Source organism: Ciconia boyciana, chromosome 1 (assembly GCF_034638445.1).
Source record: "Ciconia boyciana chromosome 1, ASM3463844v1, whole genome shotgun sequence".
NCBI classification, from domain to species: Eukaryota; Metazoa; Chordata; class Aves; order Ciconiiformes; family Ciconiidae; genus Ciconia; species Ciconia boyciana.
This window is the reverse complement of record NC_132934.1, coordinates 202,614,738-202,627,445: the sequence shown is the minus strand read 5'-3', so window position 1 is coordinate 202,627,445 and position 12,708 is coordinate 202,614,738. Positions and strand designations below refer to the sequence as shown.

At 44.2% G+C, this 12,708-nt stretch overlaps 1 protein-coding gene across 1 annotated transcript; it reads right to left on the bottom strand.

Annotated features, from left to right (window-relative positions):
- Positions 1-1,521: 1,521 nt before the first annotated feature.
- On the bottom strand, positions 1,522-5,352 carry LOC140650101 (vitelline membrane outer layer protein 1-like). The gene is made up of 5 exons (XM_072858033.1): positions 5,299-5,352; positions 3,323-3,523; positions 2,563-2,657; positions 1,726-1,830; positions 1,522-1,693 (listed from the first exon to the last, which is right to left on the bottom strand). The coding sequence occupies exons 1-5, from the start codon at positions 5,350-5,352 to the stop codon at positions 1,522-1,524; spliced, it is 627 nt and encodes a 208-aa protein (XP_072714134.1).
- Positions 5,353-12,708: the final 7,356 nt, after the last annotated feature.

Genomic DNA, 12,708 nt, shown 5'->3' with positions numbered 1-12,708 from the left:
TCACCCTCCCTGCCCCCCCCCTCCCCGGTGGGATCAGGGAGGTACTCGGGAAAAAAAGTAAAACCCGTGGGTTGAGATAAAGACAGTTTAATAGGACAGCAGAGGAAGAGAAAATAATAATAATAATAATAGTAATAATAATAGTGATAATAATAAAAGAATGTACAAAACAAGTGATGCACAATGCAATTGCTCACCACTCACTGGCCGATGCCCAGCCAGTCCCCAGGCAGAGATCACTGCCCCCCGGCCAGTGCCCCCCAGTTTCTATACTGAGCATGATGCCATATGGTATGGAATAGCCCTTTGGTCAGTTGGGGTCAGCTGTCCTGGCTGTGCCCCCTCCCAACTTCTTGTGCACCTGGCAGAGCATGGGAAGCTGAAAAGTCCTTGATTTAGTATAAGCACTACTTAGCAACAACTAAAACATCAGTGTGTTATCAACATTATTCTCATAATAAATCCAAAACACAGCACTATACCAGCTACTAGGAAGAAAATTAACTCTATCCCAGCCAAAACCAGGACAGGCACAATAATGATCTCCAGGCATGATTTTTCCCCAACTCGAGAGTACATTCTTTACATCTAGCACATCAGGACAAGGTAATAACGTCAAGCTTCTCCAGAAAATTGGAGCATAAAAAATGGATGAATGACATAGAGTTTATTTTTAGTTTGGATTCTCCCCATTCTATTTAGAGCATGAAGCCCAGAGGCAACAAATGAAAAAACAAATCCCATGAAAATGAGTTTTGCATTAACAGCTAGGTGAGCCAGTGGAGCACATTACAAAGCAGCAACAAGTGAGGTTTGGAGAGCTACAGTCCACTCAGGTGGCAAGATAGCCACACTGAGATGAACGCTCAGTGTAAGCACACTTTCTAACCATGTTTCCTAAGGCAGGAGCTCACGTATGAGCTATTAGATTGCTTGTTAAAAACATGTACAAATCTTGAGGCAATTAAAGTTAGGAGTGGGCAATGATACTAAACATTTGATGCTTCTCATGAACCCACCCAAATTTCCATTTCAGCCTGTTTAGCTCCCATTGGCCATTTTCTCTTCGGTCAGAAACCTCAAGTAGACTCAAACTAATATCTATTCCTCCCTGTCTGTCATGTCAACAGGTCAAGTATTATTTCAAACAAGGGAAAAATGGGCAGAGCAAACCTGAAAGAAACTCACCAGTCAGAGAAAAAAAAGTTGAGGAATCTGTTCCTCAGCTCTGAGCAATTGTCAGAGATTGGGCATTTTCACAGTGATATACCAGCAGTTACATGATGTGATGATTCTTGTGAACATAATACACTTCAGTAACTGTGAGAAGCTATGCTAATGCAGTGGCAGCTGTAAAAGACATCATCATCTAAGACATTGGCCGGTACAGCAAGATGCAAGCAGTCAAAATGTCACAGGGATGTCCCAGTATAAAGCTAGAGCCAAGCTTTGCTGATGTTTCATTTCCTGTGGGATGTGGGATGTGGGATGTGTAGGCAGTGATGAAGAAGGAGCAAGTGCTCATTTACAGCAGGAGAACTTCACATTGTTGAGCACTGTGTCATCCTGAAGCCACTGTGGGGGCTCTACCTTGGTCTGGAGACCGCATATGTTGCAGCTTTTGCTCCATGGGCCAAATCTACCCCATGATAGTCCATCACCTACTACACAGTTGCTTCTGAGCATCAGCTCAGATGCTCAGATGCTCAGATGCTCATTCAGATGTTGGCTGCTGTGTCATCACCTCCTCCTTGGGACTTCTCTATTCTCAGTGAGAAGGAGATCAAGTAGCCTCCAGGGTAAACTTGGAAGCTGGTCCAGGTACCCCACCTGACAGCAGACGAAAGAATATCTGGGCTCTGCAAACTGCTGGGAAGTGCTCCTTCTCCTTGTCATTCTGCCCTGAAGCTTAAGACTTCCTTGCTCACAGCAGTGACCAGCACAACGTCCTGCTGCAGTCTGGGGCCCCTTACTTTCTCCTTTTTTTTCCTTCCCTTCCAAGGGTGTACTTTTCTCTTTATTGGTATCTCATCAGAAAAACACCAGGAAGTCCGAGATTGGATAGTTATGGTTCTGGTGGAAACTCCAAGGACTGCCTGAGCACATGTTTTATGATGCACCCCTGACCTGTCTGACAAGTACACACCAGGGAGCAGGGAGAGCAGATGCTCTGCCGTCCGGAGGCGCAGTGCTGTTCACTGCAGCAGTGCCAGGGCTTCACCCAAACAGTTTCTAAATGTATGGATAAAAACCCCTTTTCTCACATTTGCCCCATGTGTTGCAGATTTCCAAAGAAGGACTCCATCCCTAGGACTATACTTTGGGTGTTCACAGTGCTCTGCAGAAATGTCAAGAGCAAACAGAAGGCAGTAATGTGAATTAACCATGTTTAATTACCCTAAAAATGAATTAACAAAAACCCCAACCACATGTTTTAATTTACTTTATGCTACAGCACTATGCAGACAAAGCAAGTCAGAGAAGAGACCCCTGCAGATGGTGACACCTATGGATATTTTGTGAGCTCGTGCATGACAAACAGGGGAGAAACCATAGTGTTACTCCCCCACTGAGGACTCAATGACTGAATCATCTTGACAATGCAGGTGTATGCCATTCAGAGCTGTGTCATCTCTTCCAAACTGGAAGGGCTCCACCTGCAGTAGAAGTCACACAGGGACAGAGGTAAAGGCAAGGGGGAGAAGACCCAGGAAAAGTCCTTTAAGTGCCAGTCGTAAACAGTCCCAACTCCTTTCTGTAATGAGAAAGAGAAAATGTCTTGGGAAGCACATGGGAAAAGATGTCTGTCACTGGGAAACTGCAGCGTACCTACGTAACCCTCGTGACATGTTCTTCTTTGTGTTTTCTAACTATTTCTGTCCCAACATGTAAGGCAGAGACTCTGAGTCCCAGGAGAGACACTGGAGGAGGCTGCCTCTCTCCCTGGCTCCACCAGCAGATCTCAGCACTGACGTGGCTGAAATATCAGCCACATACAGACCATGCATCTGCCAGCACACTTCTATCCAGATTGAGAGCAAAACAATTCTGGCAGTAGCTCTGTTTTTGCTGTATTTAGTGGAAGACGTCTTGTCCTAAAAAAAAAAATCATATTTTTCTTTACTGGTGTAACTGCAGTGGCAACATTTTCTGGACTAAATTTTTCAGAAGACTCATAGTTTCATGTACAGAGTACCATACTCAGGAAGAGGAAAAACTCTACAGAAAGTCCTTAGACTCTGGAGAAAACCCTCCTGGGAGGTGGAGAGCTGTAGACCAGGGTGCAGGGAGAGGAGATGGTGGGAAATAGGGAGAATTTTACCTTCAGTGCAAATCCATTGGCATAGCCATAGCGGCAAAATTGCCGACTCCTCCACTTGCCCCAGTGGCTTCCATTGGGCACAGTGAGGACAGAGGTGTATTCACGCGCCCCTGTGCCAGGGGTGCAAAGGGAGAGGAGCAGGATGAGGGTAGCTGGCGTGAGGAGCTTCACCTCTTGCACTCTGCATCCGCTGAAGGAGAGCTGGTATATGGACAGGGGAGTTTATACCCTGCCAAGGCCGCTTGCCTCCCCACCCAGTCCATTGACAAACACCATAGGAACAATCGTTTCCACTCAGGCAGTGACACAGCACTTGCTGACCCGCTCACAGTGCCCATGAGGAGCTCCCCTGGGAGTTCAACAGCCAACATGCAGCAGATGCTGTGGCTGCAGGTGTATCCACTGTCACTGAAGGGCTATAGCAAGACCTATGTGCTCCTTGCTGTGCTCATGGCAGAGGCTTAATATTGATTCCTGCTTCTGGTTATGCAGATACTTGGCCTTGGGGATGTTTGCCTTTTGAGAGAAACTGTCATAACCATTTTAGTTATTGCTGGATGTCTGCCAAGACAGGTCAAACTGTACGAAGAAACACAAGGGACCTGGTCTGGAGCAAAGTACAAGTAAACTCAAGCCTTGTGTCTCCCAACACCCTCTGTTGAATAGGATTCCTGGTAAGCTTGACATATGTGTTGTTTATTTATGATTTCACTGTCTTTTTTCACTCTCACTTTTATCTCAGTAAAAAACATGGTGCTTTGCTTTGCGACAAGCTGAACTGAAGTCAGACATGCCAGGATGCCCACAGTGGTTCTCAGGGACAACTGAAATAAATGCCATTGGGAGGGAAGGCGGAAGGCAGGTTTTCCAGAAAGGTGATACTGAACTTGAGTGCACAGTCTTTGAGGATGCCACGATGCAGGGAGAGGTGAATTTGAAACCCTGGAGTTGAGAGTCTCTTAACATAAAGATAACCAATGCTCCCTAGGGCCCTTAGTCAGGCTTGCAGGGTCTGGCAGAAGCTGTTTCTCTGTTCACAAGGCAAAGAGGAGAGTAAATTTTAGGAAAGTATCTCGAGCTTCAGCATTTTATATCAAGATGGGGTGCCAAACCTTGAACTATCAGAAGACAAAGATTTTTCTCTCTTCTAGATTTCTCTTCCAATCTCTGCTCTGCTCCCGCTGTTCTTGTCCCATTAAGAGGCAACGTTGCCATTCCCACCCTTGGCTCTGTACTCCCCTTCCACTTGTCAGTGCTCTGTACAGGTGGCAATATCTGCAAATGGAGATGATGGGAAGCTGGACGAGCCTTTCAGTGGAAGGCACCCAAAGAGCACAGCACATGATGGAAGCACAGCCTATTTTCCTTTTTAAACCAGGACTTTCATCTTACTTCTCCAAGGGGGTGTCAAAGCCCAGAGGAAACATGCTTTCCCCCACAAGCACCGTGCAATCACAGCTGGCGAGCCAGGTGTGTTTGCTCAGGCAGGGTCACACGGTGGCAGCCAGGGACACCCAGACCTGCCCTTGGCTGCACATAAATGGAAAGCAGCAGAAGGAGTCAGAAAGAAATGGCTGGGATCTGGCACTAACATTGCAAAAGAAGCAGCAGGATCCCCACGTTCATTTCTCCTTTGCTGGCCTGAAACCGTCACCCTTGGCCGCTTCACCTCTGGCAGCAGTGATGCAGATCCACAGCCTGGCAGGTGCCACCTCCCCTCAGACTCTGCTCCGATCAGGAGATTCCTGTCTCTTCCCAGCCCCCGGGGGAGGATCCCAGGGCATGGTGAGCCCACAGTGTGACAGGGGAGCGGTGTGAGCCAGGAGAGCGGGGCGGCAACCTTCAGGGATTTGGCCATGAGAAATGACTCCTACGCACACTTCAGAGGCCCCTAAGAAAACTCAAGCCCAGGATGAGCACTATCACTCTGGGGCTTGGGAAGTATAATTTTCTCCATTCATAACCAAATAAACTACCTGGTAACCTGGGGTGCCAAATGTCAGGTGCCTTGGTTTGATTTCAGAGTACATGGCTTAGATAGCACTTAATACGTACAAAGCAGAGCTGCCATTGATTTTTGCTACCATGTAATGGTGCTAATTTTGTTTGGATGCCTCAAAAAGTTTTCTAAGATCAGCTTACCTAAAATATCAAAAAACTTTCTACAATGGTGACATCCGGACCTCTTACTGACACATGTACCCTACTTTCTCGCTCCCTCTCCTGTATTTTAATATCCTTGAAATAATGTCAGAACAAAGTTTTAAAGAAAATTGGCAAACTGATGAATTTGATTAATAAAACATGACTACAGTAAAATGATGATGATACGGGGTATTTCATTCTTTCATTGTTCACCCAGCTGAATACAATCATTTTTGCAAGCAGAGGAGCATAAAAATTATGCCACTACTTTTCAGCTTTTATAAATACTTCTAAAATTTTAAAATAAATAGGTTAATATAATATTAAGTAGTATATTAATTTTATAAAATTATTATTTTGATGCTATGACATATTTAAAATCTATATGGAACATGGAAAATAGATTGATATCTATAACATAAGAACATATAAGATACACAATTTGCTTTATTTTATGATGTTATTGAAAAAATGATACATTAGCAGCTCTTGAAAATTAATTCATTTCTGATTTTTACCCTTAAAATACCACACACTTAGGAATACAAACTTTATTTGGCACTGTTGTGTGTTGTCTTTCTCATATTCATGTATATCTTCTGCTGCCGAAAGGATGATGATCATTGGAGAGGCTTCCCAGACTGCCCAGCCTCTTCGTACAGCTTTTGAAAAGCACGGCAATAGACTGTGAAGTCATGCAAGACCACACCTGCTTCTATTTTCTCGCTCCCGTTTCAGCCTCCAGTGGCTCTGCTCTCCATTCACAGCCCACGTACCTCCACCCTGCTGCTGGTGGTCTGTCAGGACTTCTGCAAGCCTGCAGAGATCCTGATGTATTTCATCATGGTACTCTTTGTCTGTGTTCTGAAAAAGGTCATGTATTAATTAGGGTCGTTTCTGTTTTTCAATTCTTTAAAATTGTAAAGATAGGGCATTTTTAAAACCTAGTAATTAATATTATTTCTGTGGCAGGCAGAGAAAAACAGTTCCTATCACCTCCTCTACTATGTGTTTTGTGGAATTCCCCGCAAAAGATTAAATATACTAATTTAGAGAAAGTTTGAAGTTTCTTTTATCAACAAGACATAGAAGTAGAAATGATCATTGCATCGTAACTTTCAGCTGTTCTTATTACCCTCCATCTTGGACATTCTTGCTCCCTTCTTCTCAGGATCCAGATCCACCGGAAGTTTCCAGGAGCAGGGACTGGTCTAGTATGATGGTTCACCAAGGACAGAAACAAAGGACTAGCATTGTACACTGACTTAAAACACACTTGAATCAGCCAGTCAGATATAAGCAAGAACTTCATTCCAGTCTGTGGAATAAAAAAAAGGTTTTCTCTAACACGAAATCTTCTTTGTGTGCTAAAAGGAGGGAACTTGCATCTTAGATTGAGGTCCAGGGACTACATCTGCTCATAGATCATCTGTTAAGCTGCCAGCAGGTCTTCTGGGCTGGGGAAGTGAAAGCAACTTCTGGTGAATTAATTTCCTCTGCAAGTGAATAGAATCTGGAGGAAACTCAGGTGGATTGAAAACTGGCTGAACGTCTGGGCCCAGAGAGTGGTGATCAGTGGAATGAAGTCTAGTTGGAGGCCAGTAACTAGCGGTGTACCCCAAGGGTCAATACTGGGTCTAGTCCCGTTTAACATCTTCATTAATGATCTGGATGATGGAACAATGTACCCTCAGCAAGTTTGCTGACCACACAAAACTGGCAGGAGTGGCTGAATGCCAGGGGGGCATGCTGCCATCCAGAGGGACCTCAACAGGCTGGACAAATGGGCTGACAGGGACCTCATGAAGTTCAACAAGGAGAAGGGCAAGTCCTGCACCTGGGGAGGAACAACCCCAGGCACCACAGCATGCTGGGGGACACCCAGCTGGAAAGCAGCTTTGCAGGAAAGGTCCTAGGGGGTCCTGGTGGACACCAGGTTGAACATGAGCCAGCAATGGGCCCTTGTGGCAAAGAAGGCAAATGGAATCCTGGGCTGCATCAGGCAAAGCGTCGCCAGCAGGTCAAGGGAGGTGATCCTTGCCCTTTACTCAGCACTGGTGAGGCCACACCTGGAGTGCTGTGTCCAGTTCTGGGCTCCTCAGTACAAGAGAGACATGGACATGCTGGAGAGAGTCCAATGAAGGGCCACGAAGATGATTAAGAGACTGGAACATCTATTCTATAAGGAAAGCCCAAGAGAGCTTGGGACTGTTTAGCCTGAAGAAGAGAAGGCTCAGAGGGGATCTTATCAATGTCTATAAATACCTGAAGTGAGGGTGCAAAGAGGATGGAGCCAAGCTCTTTTCATTGGCCCCTAGGGACAGGACCAGAGGCAATGGGCACAAACTGAAACACAGGATGTTCCCTCTGAACATCAGGAAACACTTTTTTGCAGTGAGGATGATTGAGCACTGGTACAGGTTGCCCAGAGAGGTTGTGGAGTCTCCATCCTTGGAGATATTCAAAAGCCATCTGGACATGGTCCTGAGCAACTGGCTCTAAGTGGCCCTGCTTGAGCAGGCAGTGGAACCAGATGATCTCCAGAGGTCCCTTCAACCTCAACCATTCTCTGACTCTGTGATTCTGTGAACTGGAAGAGAGAATTCAACAGAAAGAATAAGGCAAGATAAATATCCATGAAGATAATCTCAGTGATGTGTTTTGAGTGAGCTGTAGGAAGGGTTGAAGGCAGCAAGTGCCCAGAAACTCAGTAGAGGAATGGAGGTAGGCAGCATCCACCAAAGAAGAAGTCAGTAAGTACAGAGGGACAGTTTTGGCTGAATGACTGTGTGTTTCTGTGTGCTCCAAGCCATTTTATACTCCTCCCACTCTGTTACCAAGGTACTGGTTGCCACCCATCAGCCCTCAGTAGCCATGTCCCTCAGCAGCTCTAATGTCCAAACTGGCCATTAGAATTAGGTATAAATCAGGTGTAAATCACACAGTCTGGCTCTGTCAAACCTCCTTCACCTGCAGCTTGGGATGAAGATGAGACACTCCACAGGTAACTGCATCCTCCAAAAGAACACATTATCTCATGGAAATAGTACATCAGCAAACCCAGAAATCACACCTATTGCCAAAGAAACATGAAAGGGCAATAAAGAATCTTCTATTCTATTAAAGTATGAATAAGCAAAGGGCTGTATTATTTAGAAACAAGAGGTGGGATTCTGAATGAACGTAGACATCTACAGTGCAGATGTCTCCATCTGAAATAATCACCATGGGCTCCCTTTATAGCAGCTGAGAGAGACAATATGACGACAATAGAGAGAAACAGATACCTTCACATGAACCTCTCCCTAAAAATACCCATTCCTCTCTGCTGACTACAGGGAGGCATGATCCCCATCTGGACTAGTCTTATAACCTCAGTCTCTTTTTAGGCTTTAGGAGGCTAAAAACAGTAGTGCTGAATTAGAATTAGTTTTCAATAATATGGGCAAATGTTTAAGAGAACATGAGTAATCAAATTATGTGCTGTCTGGTCCTCATTTTCTCATTTGCTAAATTGACTCAGATTAATAGAAAATAGAATAGCAGGAAAAATGCAAGTGAGAGACGTCAGAAGTGAGACAAGAGCCAGGATTTTCTAGATGCTTGAGCAGAGAAAGAAGCTTTACAGCAAACAACAGACTAAATATATTTGGAAACTTGGACAATTTAGTTATCCACTAGCTGAGCATCCATTAGTGGTTTTTTAACACAGAAATTACAATCTTTACAGTTTCTTGCATTTTTTATTTCTGTATTACCAATAGACCTAACTTCCTTCATCTATTAATTATGTATGTCTTCTTTCTACAGCCTTATTCTTTATTTGCTCATTGTAATTTTTGTTTACAATGATTAATATTGTTTTAACACATTCTTGTGAAAGCGTAATTGCCCTGCAGTGGGATCTCTCAATTTCTTTCAGTTCCCAATTCCTGTCTGGGAGCCAGCATGCCAAAACTGCTTATTTTTGCCAGAGAGTGCCACAGAACAATCCTCTCTATAAATGAATCCGAGACAGAGAACCTAAAGAAATGTAACACGACAGCTCAACCATGCCTGCAGCCCTAAGGTAAAATCAGTCCACACCTAAGTGTTCCTGAAGAATGAAGGATGTTTGTCCAACCTGCGCTTAAAAATTTGCAATGATAAACACACTGCAGATCTCTTAAGCAAGACAGTCTTAGCTCAGCTGTCCTTACTGCTGGACTGGCTCTCCTAACATCTGCTGAAAAGTACAACTACTGTTTTTTCTTGTTCATAATAGTATATTATGAACAAGCATTTACACACATGAAGACTATTTTCACATCCCTCTTCAGTCTTGTCTTCCTACTAAATAATCTCAGTTCTTTCAATCTTACAGCCTATATTATTTTCTAGATCTGGTGTTTGTGGGGTTGGTTTGGGGATATTTTTTTGCTCTCCTCTGTTGGCAGGTCTTCAGCTTCCTTGAATTTCATTGTCCAGAACTGTACCCAACATCCCACCTAAGATGAATCAAAATGCCAAGGAGAGAAAAAGGATTATTCAGTGTGGCTGGAAGGTCGCACTTTTGTTTAGGCATTCCAGTGCGATTCCTGTCATTTTCACAAGTGTGACACTGTTGTCTCATGCTCAGGTTATGATCTGCTACACTCAGAATTGCTACAGAGGATCCCTGCCCTTTTCCTTCATACTAAATTAATTTCAGTATTACTTGCTGCCCATCATACCCACACAAGAACAGAAAACACATAAAGGGTCCACTTGTCATTGAGATCTCATTGTGATTTCCACCTGCATAGGATGGCCAGCAAGCAAATCAAATATCCTTAAGAAACCTGTTGAGCAGAAAGAAAGCAGAGACCATGGCCAGTAATGAAGAAATTGTTTTGCTCATGTCTCATAGTTGTTTACACTCTTTGCACTGAGACATTCACTTCTTTTCTTCAAGGCTGTGTTAGGGGCCATAATCAGCAGGAAAGGAGGTTCACAAATAAGGACTAGAGAACAGTAGCTAAAAAAGTAGGAGTATCTGCTCTGGCAGGATTGTACAATGGCAGCTGGGGATGGAGAGAGGTGCTGTCTGGCTGCAGCCCAGGTGTGCTGGAAGGAGGTGGAGGGAAGCTCCAAAGAGAACAGCTGGGACCTGCAGATAAAGCCAGAGCAGACAACTCAGTCCATTTCTATCCAGGGTACAGGACACTGTCGTGTGACAACAGAAACCAAGGCATTGTTTCATTTGGTACTGACACTTGACTCTTTCTGAAGGTTTAATCCTGCATATGCTGTTTTCTAGACCTCTCATCATTTTTGCTGGTCTCTTCTGCACTGTACTCAGCTGGTCACACCTGTTTTGAACAGCATTTAAACAGAGACCTTGCCATTGCAGCATGATACTTGAAAGGTGGAAGCTTTCTACTCACTTATTTAGTTAAAATGCCCAATTAGATAGCAAAGGTGGGACCGGCACCTCTCTTCCTGTAGAACTGCTGCCTCACTAGTCACTCTCTCTCAACTCTCTTTGAAGGTAGCTATTCTCATGTCAGTGTAATACTTTGCACCTGTGCTTATTTTTAATTCTCTCCCCATCCTCTAGTGTCTTCTGCATCTCCCAGGTTGATGCCGTCTATAAATTTAATAAGCAAACTCCCTATTCTACCGTGCAAGTCATTAATAAAAATACCAAGTAATTCCAGACCCAGAACAGTCTCCTGTGGAACATGGCTCGATATATGTTTCTACAATTAGATCAGGCTTTTGACATTTTTTACCATTGATTCAAATTGCTAATTATAAAAAAAAAAAGAGAGACAGACTCTCCTGTAGTGCAGATTTACTGACAGCCAGAGACCAAATGTCAGTTTACACCCACTGCAAATCTATGACTATATCTTCAACTAAAGATCACTTCATATATGAAAACTCTAGCAACTTATTCTGAAAATGCATTGGGAAAAGTTCTCAGGAGTAGCCTTAACCACAGTCACAAGGCTGTTCAGTCCCCTGAAGATTAGTGTTGTGGCATATCTAATATGTTCAAAGTGATCCATTCCCCTGCTCCATGTCAGGGTCCTACTCCCCTGGCTTTATATACTGTGTACATGCTAGCGCATACCTGGGCTTTCTTCTCCAGTAAACCAAGTGGTTCCCTTGGTGGGGACAGGCTGCCACCAGCTACAGCATATTCTGCAGTGGGATGCAGATCAATTGGCACTACAGAGGCAAGCCAGTCCCCACCACTTGGCTGTGGAAAGCTGTCTGGTGCTAACAGCAATGCCAGCAAGGGTACTTCAGTCCCAGAGTGTCCCCTGCAGAGCGCTGGGACCTCACAACTGCTCTTGTCACTGATGTCACCTTCCCAAGCTCCTACTGGTGGATCTTGACCATCCTCCTCGGTTCCTTTCCCCCCCCTTTAACTGCCCTGTGGAAAAAGGCAGCATGTGCTGTGGCTGGGTTTTGGCCAAGGTGGCTATGCATGCTAGTTCGGTAATGCCAAGCCAAAAAGAGCAGATTGAGGTCTACTCAGGGTTGGGGGAAGGAGGGAGGAAGGAAGAAAGGAAAGAAAGAAACTGTGCACAAAGCTCTGAAAATAAAATTTAATATATGTAGATTATTTTTATAAATACCAGATCATTCAAAGTATAAGGGTTTTTTTAAAGAGGGTTTTATTAGCAGATCCTGAGCACAGGTGAAGGGGAGGATTAAAAGAAAGGAGAGGACATGTCCTTGACATCAAAATGTCTAAAAGTGTTTAATATATGTAAAGGCTTTTTTCTTATATAAAAACTTTGTATCTCCTAAGCTGTTGGTTTAAAATACTTTAGCCACCACTCTGAGATGCATGCTCATAAACCGAGCAGGTTGCACCCTGGCCTATGCCCAGCGTCAGGCAATGCAATGGTCTCTACCATACTGCATGTTTTGACAGAGAGTTTTGACAGCCTAAGATGAAGACTCATGGGAGAGAGACCATGTTCTTACAGGAAACCTACATGTGGTATTACAGTCCCTTTCCACTCTGGAGCAGGGCAGAAATACTTGATGGTCATCTGGAATTACCATGGGGAATTACTACTGGCCAGATCATTTGCACTGATGAGACAACTCAAGCAAAAGTCTTCCCTTTCCCAAGAGCTCTTCACAGGCAATCATGCTGATCCAGAGAATTTACTGTGAAACAGACCCTGTTGTCTACAGTTAGCCATCCACCTCTGGAATTGACGCTGCAAGGTATATTGACCCAGCAAAGCATTTAAGCA

What these genes read in the sequence shown, in the direction of transcription:
- LOC140650101 (XM_072858033.1), bottom strand. Translation starts at nt 5,352, where the DNA reads ATGTACTCTGAAATCAAACCAAGGCACCTGACATTTGGCACCCCAGGT. An exon ending in TTGGCACCCCAGGTTACCAG is followed by an intron (nt 3,524 to 5,298) that starts GTAGTTTATTTG and finishes TCCATATACCAG; the next exon opens with CTCTCCTTCAGCGGATGCAG. An exon ending in ATTGAGTCCTCAGTGGGGGA is followed by an intron (nt 1,831 to 2,562) that starts GTAACACTATGG and finishes GTCTGCTGTCAG; the next exon opens with GTGGGGTACCTGGACCAGCT.